The following is a 13,035-nucleotide window of genomic DNA, read 5'->3' as shown; positions in this document are numbered from 1 at the left end:
AGTTTTGCATCACAACTGAAATCTATCATGTCATTCCAGTGGACGTTCCCTGTCAGTAATGAAAAGCAGATATGAAAATCCGGAGGGCAGAAGCTAGTCATTTTATCAGTCCCCACTGACTACTTATTTAAAACCTGTACAAGTTGGCTTATTCTCTCAATCTTGATTTTGAAACCTGTAAAAGGAGGACATTTGTCAAACAAGTTTTAGTGTCCTATAGTCCTAACATCATATGAAGTTATCACCCCATTTTACTGATGAGGAGACAGAAATAGAGAAGGGAAGGGGAGGTAGAGTTGAGCATTCAAGCTTCCATCTAGAAGGCTTTTCCGTGAGTAATGGGGACTGATCTTGGACATTCAGGTGGATACACAATTTCAAGGTTCATTCACTGATGAATTCAACAACTATGCACTGACCATCTGCTATGTGTCAGGTACCATTTCAGGCACTATCCATACAGTAAACAGGACAGACAGAATACCTTTTTCTCTAGTAACAGGAAGATAAGAAACAGAATAATTACATAGATGACAATATGAGCTGTGTTGAAACATAAAGATGGGAAGTGGGGGAGATGCTGATGGTCAGGCTTAGTCATTCTAAGTAACATTGTCAAGAACGTGATGTTTATGTAAGGGTTAGGGGATGAGGGAGCCAGCCACGTGGAATTGGAAGTGGGGCAATGTCTGGGGTGAAGCATTGCCGGCTGAGGGAACAGCAGATGCAAAGACACCGAAGCTGAAGCATGTTCAGTGTCATCTAGGAAAATGCAAGTTTCACAGAATTCAGGTCTCAAAGATGTGGGCAACACTGAGAACCCTCAGACCTCCACACACTTAAGTCTCAGAGGGCCATGATCCATTAGGATAAACACCGAAGGAGATCCACATACAGTGCCTAGCAGTTAGGAGAGCTCATGGTTACTATTACAATTAAGGAGCCATGTTTAAATCAACTCAATTCCTTGCTCTTTGTTTTGTTTTATATAGCAAAACATGGAAATAGAAAAAAAAACAGCTCAATCAATAGTTAACTTTTTTTTAATTTGCTGATACAAAAATGTGTGCCTATGCCTTCTCATTCGTAATATTGCAGTTTTTAAAAAATCTGTTCAACATACCATATGACCCATAAATCTGAAGTTTTATGTTTCTTTAATTTTTGAAATTGTTAGTCATTTTTTCAAATAGTTTACCTCTTCATTTATTATTTCCCTCCTTCTAAAATTCATCATCTATGTCTTTGGCAATTCTACATTAATCTTCCAATATATCCAATTTTTTGCATTTTCTTACATCTGTTCATTAGTGATAATTTAATAATTGCTTTATGATCTATTATGTAACAGGTTTTTTTTAAGTTTATTCATTTGTTTTGAAAGACAGAGAGAGAGTAGTGTGCATGAGCAGGGGAGGGGCAGAAAGAGAGAGGGAGAGAGAGAATCCGAAGCAGACTCCATGCCACCAGCACGGAGCCCTACACAGGACTCGAATCCACAAACTGTGAGGCGATGACCTGAGTCAAAACCAAGAGTCAGTCACTCAACCAACTGAGCCACCCAGGTGCCCTTATGTAACAGTTTTTGTGTGTGTATGTGCCATAAATGATATTCAGTAATCTTATGTGCAGAGTTTTACCCATATTGATTAGATCAACTCTACTGAAGTGTCTTTTTTCCCCAAATATTCTATATAGGAATTAATTCTATGAAAGTTGTATTTGTTTCCTACTGCTCCTATAATAAATTATCACAAATTTATTTGCTTAAAACAACACAAATTTATTAGCATACAATTTTATAAGTTAGAAATTCAAAACATATGTCACTGGACTAAAATCAAGATGTCAGGAGGGGCGCCAGGGTGGCTCAGTCGGCTAAGCATCTGCCTAAGGCTCAAGTCAAGGTCTCACAGATTGTGAGTTTGAGCCCCACATCAGGCTGTCTGCTCTCAGCACAAAGCCTGCTTCAGATCCTCTGTGCCCCTCTCTCTCTGCTCCTCCACCATTTGTACTCAGTCTCTTTCTGTCTCTTCCAAAATAAATAAATAAACTTAAAAAAAAAAAAGATGTCAGCAGGGTAGCATTCTTTTCTGGAAGCTTTAGAGGCGAAACCTTTTTCTTCACTTTTCTAGCTTCTAGAAGCTTCCCACATTCCTTGATTGTTTGTCTTCTTCGGTGTTCAAGGCTGGCAATGGATGGTGTCAGTCCATTCAGGTTGCTATAACAGAATACCATAGATTGGCTGGATTTACCATTTTGGAGATAAATCTCCGAAGTCCAAGATCAAGGTGCAAGAAGTTTCAGTCTGTGGTGAGAAGTTTCCTATTCACAGATGGTTATCTTCTTGTTGTGTCCTCACGTTTGGGGTCTCTTTTCAAAAGACATTGATTCCATTCCATTCCATTCCATTCCATTCCATAATTAAGCTCCATCTTTATGATCTAATAACTTCTCAAAATTCTTGACTTCAAATACCATCACACTGGGGATTAGATTTCAACATCTGAATTTGGAGGGAGGCACAAACATTGCTTACAGCAGATAGTCAAGTGTTTCTCACATCATATCCTTAGACACTAACTCTTCTGCTGCCTTTTCACTTCCACTTTTAAGGACCATTGTGATTACCTTGAACCCCTCTAGATAATCTAGAATAATGTTTCTGATTTAAGGTCTGATCATTAGCTTTAAGCCCATCTTCAGTCTAAATTCATCTTTATTTTGTAAGGTAATCTACCCACAGTTTTGGGGGACTAGGATATGAATATCTTTGGGGGACCATTTTATGCCTACCACAGAGGTTCTTTTTATTTCTTAATAACATTAAGAAATTTTTGAAATTTAAGAAATATTTGTTTATGTTCTACTTCCTGTATAGTGTTTTATTTTCTTGTGGTGTGTGTGTATCTTAATTACATATTGAAATCTTGGTGTTACTACTTAAAAACACCACAACTTTGGGCATTTACTCAACCTCTCCATTTTACAAGCATCCTAACAGTGTTGAAGTAAAGACTCTTAATTTCTTAATTTGGGTTTTAGTATTACTTTTAGTCATAGAATATCCATTTGAATCTTTAAAAATACTCCAGTTTCTTTTTGAGTATTTCAATCTTGTCTTTCATTTTCTCAAGTATATTTAATCATACTTATTATAAAACCTGACTGAAAACTGTATTATTGAGTCGCCTATGTTTCTTCTTGTTTTTTTTTTATTATTAGATGTTTTTATTTTATGTTTTTTTTCTGTGCTTTGTTATTCTAATGCCAGATATATTGTGTAAAAATAAAGTATCAATAATTTGAAGTCTTGGATAGTGCTATATAATGCTAGGTCAGTCTAGAAGATTCCCATTTTTTAGCAGGTGACAATGGACACTAAAAGTCTCAAGTCAAAAGGCTAAGAAAAATAGTGTGGAAGAGAGAGCATGACAGTGATGAAGTGAATAATTAAAATACTTTGGACAAAAGGGACATGTCTTTTGACAACTTTTGTAACAAAAGGGCATGTTGATGAATTGGATGGGGTGGGAAGGTTTGAATAATTGAGGAAAATGCTTAGTTTTAACATTTTACCAACTTTACAGCAAAAGTTACATTTTCCAAGATGGAAATATTAAGGCAGCTATGGAGAATCCTTCCTTGTCCATCTGATCTTTGCTGCACCTTTTAGACATATAGGCAGAGATATCTAGTACACTGTTTCACATATCACTGTGGATATCAGTAGAGAGATAAGGGATCGAGAGGTACAGTAGAGTTTCTAGTGTTCATACAGTTTTTAAAGCCAATTACTGAATAAAATATCTTTAAAAAGAGTATAGTATATAAGAGAAATAAAAGCAGAAGTAAGACCTAGGGTACTCATGACAATATTTAGAAATCAGGCAGTAGAGAAGGACCCAACCAATATTAAGAAATGAGATCATGTAGTGAGGTGGGAGGAGACAAAGCATGTAAGAGTAGTTTTTTAAAAAATGTATATGAAGACAAGCATTTTCAAATGAGAGAATGGTCAATTTCACACACTGCTGAAAGTTGTGTTATGAGGGCAGGGTTTGTCTGGGTTTGGTGACCAGAGATCATGTACTTGACCAGAGAGGTGTTGGGGAGGATGCCAGACTAGAGAGATGAGGTGAGGTGAGGAAAGACAGATTATACACCTGATTGTTTTTTCATGGTCTGTTTTCACATATTGTTAGAGAATTCCAGTGGATCCATAATCCTTGGGGGATGATATTGTCACTCACTTGTTTTCAAGCGTTATCACCAGAAACATGTATACAGTCCTAGATCCAAGTTCTAGGATTTCAACTCTCCCCATAGGAATTTCCACTTCTGTTCCACTTTGTTGTAGGGTCCTGGGCTGAGTGTCTGATATGGATGTTTTCTGCTCTTCATCTAACACTTTGGTGCTCAGGTTCCCTTGGCAGGAATGATTCAATCTGCCAATGCAATTGGAGAGCTGCCATGAAGTGACAGTACTGTCCCTCTGTGTCAAAGTACCAAAATACAGGTGATTATCTTCCTTCTCCTCTCCAATTTCTGGGTTCTAACAACTGCCTAAGGTAGCACTCTGGCCTCAGAAATTCTCACAACTCTCCCCATTCACTTCCTTTTGTGTCCATGAAACCTTTTCCTTTAGAGAGCTGCCCCCCCTCAGTTTTCTTCTAGGCCTATCTTTTTAGGGAAATGCAAATGAAGAGTGAAAAGGTAACACCTGTTCTGGTAAAACTTGGAGGAATTGATGAAGTGCATTCACCACTCTAATTCCCAGTGTGTGATGGAGGTCCTCATGGTGCAGAGGTAAGACAGGTTTCTGAACACAGAGTTAAAATGTTCCAGTGGAAATGGTAGAAGTTTCAGAAGGAAGGGGTTAGATTCTGATCATACATCTCTTCAGTTTCCTCAGTGACATTTCAAAACCTGGGAAGTGCAAGATCAAAATGCCAGCTGATTTTGTTCCTGGTGAGAGTTCCCTTCATGGCTTTGTAGATGTCTGCCTTCTTGCTATTTCCTCACATGGCCTTTCTTTCTTTGTATAAAGCCATTAATCCCATCCTAAGGGCCCCACCCTCAGGACCTAATCTAACGCTAATTACCTCCAAAGACCCATCTTCAAATACTATGACATTGGGGGTTGGAGGTTCATTTATGAATTTGGTGAGGGGAGGAGGAGGGCACAAACATTCAGTCCATAATATTGCCCTGAATTTTCAGGTGTTGTGTCTGAGCCAGTGTCTTAACCAGGGCAGGTTGCATGACCTGAGAAGCCCGGTGCAAAGTGAAGTTGGTTGGCCGTTTATTCAATATGCAGGGAGAAAAAGAGCTCCCCCCCCCACCCCCCACCATGGTCTCTTTTTTAAACAGTCATGGTGTTTTCCATGTTCTCTTTTACCTTGCTTTCTTTGGGGTATAGGAAAAAAGTATGGGGTAAGTGCAAACATGTCGCTGTCCTGTGAATGGAGCACTGGTTACAGGTGTGGATAGGAATCGAGGTCAGGAGCACGCCAAAGGCAGCCTCAGTCTCTAAGCAGGGAATATCCTGGGAATATGGGAGGGGGGGGTATAGCCCATGAGAATGTATGAGTCAGCCTGACTCATACAGGCTTCCTGACTCTTACATTCCCCAGCCCCAGCACCTGCCCCATTTTCGTATCAGATTTCCATTACAGAAAATAAATGCAAAGATAAAATTATTTAAAAATTTGATACAGGGTAACATCCCAAATACCACAGAGATTAAACCCCAAGTAAAGGGCCCCCTTTTGAAGGCAGAGTCCTGAGTACTGCAGTGGTTACATACCCATGAAGACCCTAAAAGCATTAACTAAGCCACAACAGGTCTAACTTTTGTGATATTATTGGTTAGTTACTGAGGAAGAAACAAAGCAAAAGGACTGTGTGGGACCATACCTGCACCGATAAAGTTTTTATTTTTCATAGAATAAGTAGATCGACTTGAAACATTCAAGACACAGTATTAGCATCTGCTTAAAGTTATTGATTTACAGGGGTGCCTGGGTGGCTCAGTCAGTTAAGCATCCGACTTCAGCTTGAGTTCGAGCCCCGCGTCCGGCTCTCTGCTGACAGCTCAGAGCCTGGTGCCTGCTTCCGATTCTGTGGCTCCCTTTCTTTCTGCCCCTCCCCTGCTTGCACTCTGTCTCTCAAAAATGAATAAATGTTTCAAAAAATTTGAATTATTGATTTACAGTGTTTACAGAATTTCATTACAAAATTTTATGTTAATTTTGCCTTTTGTGTGTAACTCAAAATTTAATCACAATGGTGAAGGTCAATAAAAAGAATTGAAAGAGTAACTGATTACACTTATGAACTGAGAAATAGGTTGCTGCGGTAAAACAGAGGGAACAACTTAAAAATAAATGGAAAACAAAATTATGAGGTGAAATTGTCTGACCAATGCCACTTATCTAATTAAGTGTAAAGAGCTACCAGTAGAACAGCAGTGTTCTGACTTGAGAGCCCTGTTCTTGAACACAAAATTATACTGTCCCCCATAGTGATGATCTGGGATGGTGAGAGAATGATCTGTATCAAACATCGTGTGCTTTAACACAGAGCAAGTTACCAAAAGGTTAATGGAGACTCACAACGTAACCAAGAAACCTTAGTTTTTCCTGCCTTCATTTCCTTAGAAGTCATGTCTTTCCATTCATGACTCAGGACTATATTAGAAAATAGACTCCTCAGAGACTTTGTGTTTTTTATAAAACTGGTACTAGGGGATTTTTTTTTTTTTGATGTTTATTTATTTTGGAGAGAGAGAGACAGAGCATGAGTGGAGGAGGAGCGGAGAGAGAGATACACACAGAATCTGAAGCAGGCTCCAGGCTCCAAGCTGTCAGCACAGGGTCGGACGCTGGGCTTGAACCCACAAACCATGAGATCATGACCTGAGCCGAAGTCAGACGCTTAACTGTCTGAACCACCCAGATGCCCTGGGGATTTTCTATTGAAGGCTCCTCACAGGCAAAGAGCAGCACCCTCATAAAGACTGAGCAGGTTGAGATAAAACAGAGACAGGATTCTCTCCTGGTGCTCATTCCGGTGAGTCTTCCCCATCTCCCAGCTCACAGAGCCTCCTTATGTCACAGTGATGGCTGAAGGGAAAGAGAGGGATAGGAAAAGAAGAGACAGGAGATAAGTTTCAAAGAAGAAGAATAAGGCTTGAAGCTTAAAGAATGAATAGGATCATGGTCAGAAAGGGCCATATAATTTTAGTAAAAGCATTTGGATTTCAGCCTGAATACACTCAATGTGCATTTTAGAAAAAATCACTCTGCCTGATATCCATGAAATGATGGATAACTAGTATCTTTGGAACATGGTTCGGAGTGTTTTAAAAGAATAATCTATTCTAAAATTAAGGGTTTAATTTTGAAAGGTTTATTTACACTTATTTCTATTTCCTAGATGAAGAAACTGAGGTATAGCAATGTTATAGCTCTTGTGCAAGGCTCACACAGCTAATAAGTAATACTTTATTTACTTTTCTTCAACTCTAGAGTGAATAAGTCATGAAGCTGGTTTCAACACAATTAGTCTCACTACAGAGCTCATGCTCTTCAGCACTAGAAAGCACTGTGCCATAATCAACCCAAGAAATGATGGCTGGAACTGTTCCAGTGAGGATGATGACAACTGTACTGATTTTCAGGATATTTTTAGAAATAGAATCAATAGAGTTTTTTTTTTTTAAGAGGTGGAGAAGGGAAGAGGATGATGCTCATATTTCTAAATTGGTCAAATAGTTAAATGGTAATGACATTTACTGATATTAGACAAGAGTGAAAGTAAGATTGAGTTAAAGTGGGAGTCTGGTAGAGACAGGTTTGGGGATTCAATTTTAGGAATATTTTATTTGTAATATTTTGGCAAAAGAAGAGCGAAAGTAATTGCCAAGAAGAATTTGGTTTTGAGAACCTGAATTTGATAAATTCTGAGCGTTAGCAACTTTTACTTAGGATTTTTCATTGTAAAGATAGCTATCAAAGCAATGGATGTGAATGGGATTGTTTATACAGATTAAAGTGGATGAGAAAGAGCAGTAACTACAGCTGATGGTTAAGGATCACCAATAGTTAATGAATGGTCAGAAAAATGTCTTTAAAGGAAAATGAGAAGATGCAACCCAGAGAGATGGAAAAACATCAGAAATGTTTAGTATTATAGCATTTATCTCTCTGCAGATTACAATAATGCAGTTACAATGTTTTATATTTTAGTTACAGATGTCAGGATGTGAGGCAGTGTTGGCATTTATAGGGAAGCATTTGACCTTGATACTGAGAAGTGGTATGTACATATGAATCAGAATAATAATTTTGAGAAATTCTACTCTGTATTAACTTTAAGAATAGATTGTATGATTAGATCAAAATGTTGGTGTAGAGTTTCTTTCACTATTGATAGGATAGTTCCATGCATTTATTTATAGAAATTTGTTTCTCTTGCATATCTTTGTTTATAAACATTGCATCAGATTATATATAACATTTTTTATTATGCATGATTGCACAGATCTCAATTTTAAAATGTCTCAGAACAGTTTCTGACACATAAAACACATTCTGTAGTATTTATTTAACAAATGAGTAATGCATACATTAACATGAAACTATTAACAAGAAGATTAGAGAGCAAATTAGTCTGACCCAGGAATTATTTATTATTAACCCCTAATATTTATTACCATTAACAATTTATTAATTATTAATCACTTAAATATTAACTTCCTTGATACAGTAGACTCTGCATGTTTGGTAAGTAGTTTACATTTTAAATTAGATACAGAAATGTAAGCATGAGTGATGCTTGTAATAATGCTGTAATACAAATCTGTATTAGATCCTATAGGAGCACAGAAAGGATCAAGTAAGTCATCAGCACCTTGTATATGGATCTTAAATATGTCTTGAAGGATGCTTTTCAAAAATTTTTGATGGAACTTTCCATTATTGTTAATACACTTTTGTCCATGAGAAGCTTAGATATAACACTGATGTTTTTATCAATTCAAACACAAGGGAGTCAAGAAGATATCAGGGTATTCCTATGGTAACATCAGATGCATAACATATCTCTGGGAAGGGGTAAAAATTCAAGATGGCTTAAGCACATGATTGTAGGTATTCTTGGCTTGGAAGATAAGAATCAAAGTTACTAGTAACCCTTCCTTTAACACATCCATCTCACTGTAACTTTGCCGCACTTAAACTTTTGTAAATACTAAAGACCTCGTCAACAAGTATGACTATCTTTGCTACTCTTTCCCATGTTTATATATTCACGTTGCCCCTGGGGTTTTGCAAAATTTTTTCTTTAATAGTCACCTAAGAAAAACTATTTAATGTCCACAGGAGCATAAAGATTTAATTGTGAGAAATCAGATCTTATTCCTGTCTCCGTATTCCTTATTTCCACTCCAGGTTTCTGTGTTCTTTGTCTATATTTGTCTTCTAGTTGGTTTATTCACACCATTTTCTGACTTCTTATCTCATATTATCTCATACTGCATCATTGTGGAATATAATTGTATGACCAGGGAGACATAATTTCCCTTATCTTATTTGCAATCACAAAATATAGTACTATTCTCTTAGAAAAACCAGAGGGAGCTTATTTTTTCCCTTTGCAATCATATCTGCAACTAATGTCCCGAGTAAATTCCCCATTAACTGAGAAACTGTTCTATATGTGTATACTGGAAAAAAGAAAAACTGCCTTTTTTTTTTTTTTTGCTAATTTCCACCCTTGGGCTTCACAGAAACACTTGCCTCTGACTGAATTCTACTTTTACTCCTTTTGTCCATTGTCATACCTTTTAAAAGTATTCACAATTTCACTGTTACGACGTAACTTTACAGAAATAGCCTCTATTCCTGTTGAAACTGCCAGTTTCCTGGCTTTGCTCTTCGCATTTACCATCCATATTCAACTGCTCATCCCATACTTTATCACACTTTTTCTGTTTTTTTCCTCCTCCTTATGTCAGAGTTTTCATCATGTCCTGCTTTCTTGCTGAGGATGAGGTCACAATTAATATTGCTGCCATGGAATCTCCAAATAATCAGAAAAGAGACTTTTTATTATAAAATAGTTACCCATATGAATGAATAAATATTTTGGAAATACTGCCCTGTCAAATGCTATAAACGAGCTACATGAAGATGTGTAATACATTTAGGGAACTTAAAAAATGATTGAATTATCAAGCACTAATTATCCAATATTCCTGTTTTTTTCCCCTCTCACTAGTTTTCTTATTGACATTTTGACATGTGTCTCCAACTCCTAAAGTCACAATTGCCTTAGCTAAAAACAAAAAATAACAAATTTTATACAGACAGATGTCGTGAGTTTTAAAAAAGATTTATAATTTGTATGTATTTGTATGTGAGTGGAGTATTGTGTGCGCATGTGTGGTTGTAGTGTATATAAAAATAGGTGAAGCACATCTTTTCCTTTATTTCCATTTGCTATTTTCCTCCCTAACTTCATTTTCCAGACCTTCCACTGAAAACATTTTAAACTTCCGGCAAGCCACTTTAAACTCTTTGATCATTAGATAACTTTTATGTAAAATAAGTAAAATTAATGTTCTTCTTGAAAGGCATTTTTATTTAAATATTGGAGATGATTTTTGCACAGATTCTGACATAAAGCCTTGTAAATAATGGATAGCACCTCACTAATTAGTATCTGATATTACTGTTTTCACTATTATTCCCAATCATATTTTGTAAAAATTATTACTAAATACTAACAGATGAACCAATTTAACCATTTGAGGTAATTTTTAATATTTTGGCATAAAATCGATGCACCTGTGTGTTTTTTGTGTAATTATTGTTCATCCTGTGTGTTAATCCCGGAGTGTTGTCAATCAACTGGAATTAATTTCCGTCACTATATTTAGAAGCTAGCAAAATCCTAAACTGGTCAAAATTGAAGGGGGATTCTTTTGGCAATGATGGTGATAATGAGAAAAAGTAGCTAATTAAGTGTTCTTACATTATCTTTAGGTCTCTAGTGATACAGAGAACTATCTGGGTCAGCATACATTTCTGAAGGCTTAGGCATTACCAAAAAGAATGTTCCTTCTCAATGACAGCCAGTTCCACCTCGTCTCCTTCTTGTTGCTGGGGATTCCAGGGATGGAAACATTGCATGTCTGGATTGGCTTTCCTTTTTGTGCTGTGTACATGATTGCCCTCATAGGGAACTTCACTATCCTATTTGTGATCTGGGTTGAGAGCAGCCTACACCAGCCTATGTTTTACTTCCTGACCATGTTGGCTGCTATTGATTTGGGTCTGTCCACAGCTACCATCCCCAAGATGCTCGGGATCTTCTGGTTCAACCTCAGAGAGATCATCTTTGAAGCCTGCCTCATGCAGATGTTTTTCATTCACAGCTTCACACTTATGGAGTCAGCAGTCTTGTTGGCAATGGCTTATGACCGCTATGTGGCCATCTGCGATCCGCTTCGATACAGCACCGTCCTCACCAACAAGATTGTCTCTGTGATTGGTGTTGGTGTGTTAGTGAGGGCATTTATTTTTGTGATTCCATTTGTGTTTCTTATTTTGCGACTGCCCTTCTGTGGGAATCATGTCATTCCCCATACCTACTGTGAACACATGGGTCTGGCTCGTCTGTCTTGTGCCAGCATCAAGATCAATATTATTTATGGCTTATGTGCAATTTGTAATCTAGTATTTGACATCATAGCCATTGCCCTTTCTTATGTTCAGATACTCCGTGCCGTTTTCCGTCTTCCTTCCCGTGAAGCCCGACTCAAGTCCCTCAGCACTTGTGGTTCTCATGTTTGTGTAATTCTTGCCTTCTATACACCAGCCCTCTTTTCCTTTATGACACATCGCTTTGGCCATAACGTCCCCCGCTATATCCACATACTCCTGGCCAATCTTTATGTCGTAGTGCCACCAATGCTCAACCCTGTCATCTACGGAGTCAGAACCAAACAGATTTATGACCGTGTGAAGAAAATAATATTAAAGAAACAAGGAAAGGAAAAATAATGACACCTAATGCATGTGTGGTTCAATATGAAATTTCATGAAACTTGAATTAGAGAAATTCCTTCTCACAAAAATTATGTTAAAATATGTATCTATATTGGCTCTGTTCAGTAAGTATTTAAATGCATTTCATTTCCACCTGCTTTTCAGACCACTTCTCAATATCCATTGCTGCAAACTCTTTGTCCCTTAAAATTTCATTTAGCAGGTCATGTCATTTTCTCTATTCATTTCAATATCTGATTGATATTCATATATCACAAGTTTTGAATGCATCCATTGCCACTAGATTAGTTGATGTTTCATGGAGCTTCTTTCTTCTCCAAATATAATGGTTTTCTGAGTGTATATTTTCATAAGTGCAGGATGTTGGGGATATAATGGTAACTATTCCACTTTACCTGACTTTATGAAATTTACAGAGTTTAAACTTATAAGCAAACTCAACTTACAAACGTCCTTCCTTTTTCTTTCAGCCTTTTAAGATCTTGATATTTAATGTTGTCTCCACTTAGAAATATCAAAGTATTTATATTTAACTCAGTCTGACATCTTTCATATTTCAAATACACTACTAATTTCATGCACATTTAATATAATTACTATTTTTCTAGTAATTAAATCTCAGATTTACTTATTGTCTTTTACCTCAACCTGAGATATAAATATTTCACAAAGATTTTCTTCTTTAGAATTTTTTTTTTAATTTTTTTTTTCAACGTTTATTTATTTTTGGGACAGAGAGAGACAGAGCATGAACGGGGGAGGGGCAGAGAGAGAGGGAGACACAGAATCGGAAGCAGGCTCCAGGCTCTGAGCCATCAGCCCAGAGCCTGACGCGGGGCTCGAACTCACGGACTGCGAGATCGTGACCTGGCTGAAGTCGGAGGCTTAACCGACTGCGCCACCCAGGCGCCCCGTGATTTTTAAAGGTGTACATGTTATGATTTAATATATAAATATA

General features: G+C 37.3%; 1 protein-coding gene across 1 annotated transcript; it reads left to right on the top strand.

The window, feature by feature from the left end:
• The first annotated feature begins 6,865 nt into the window (after positions 1–6,865).
• On the top strand, positions 6,866–12,719 carry LOC101093639 (olfactory receptor 52E2). The gene has a single exon (XM_045038818.1). It carries the CDS (start codon positions 11,121–11,123, stop codon positions 12,069–12,071), a length of 951 nt encoding a protein of 316 aa, XP_044894753.1. The 5' UTR covers positions 6,866–11,120; the 3' UTR covers positions 12,072–12,719.
• Positions 12,720–13,035: the final 316 nt, after the last annotated feature.

The sequence above is a fragment of the Felis catus genome, chromosome D1, assembly GCF_018350175.1.
Source record: "Felis catus isolate Fca126 chromosome D1, F.catus_Fca126_mat1.0, whole genome shotgun sequence".
Taxonomy (NCBI): Eukaryota; Metazoa; Chordata; class Mammalia; order Carnivora; family Felidae; genus Felis; species Felis catus.
Note: the sequence above shows the minus strand (reverse complement) of the source record. Positions and strands in the feature narration are given on the sequence as shown.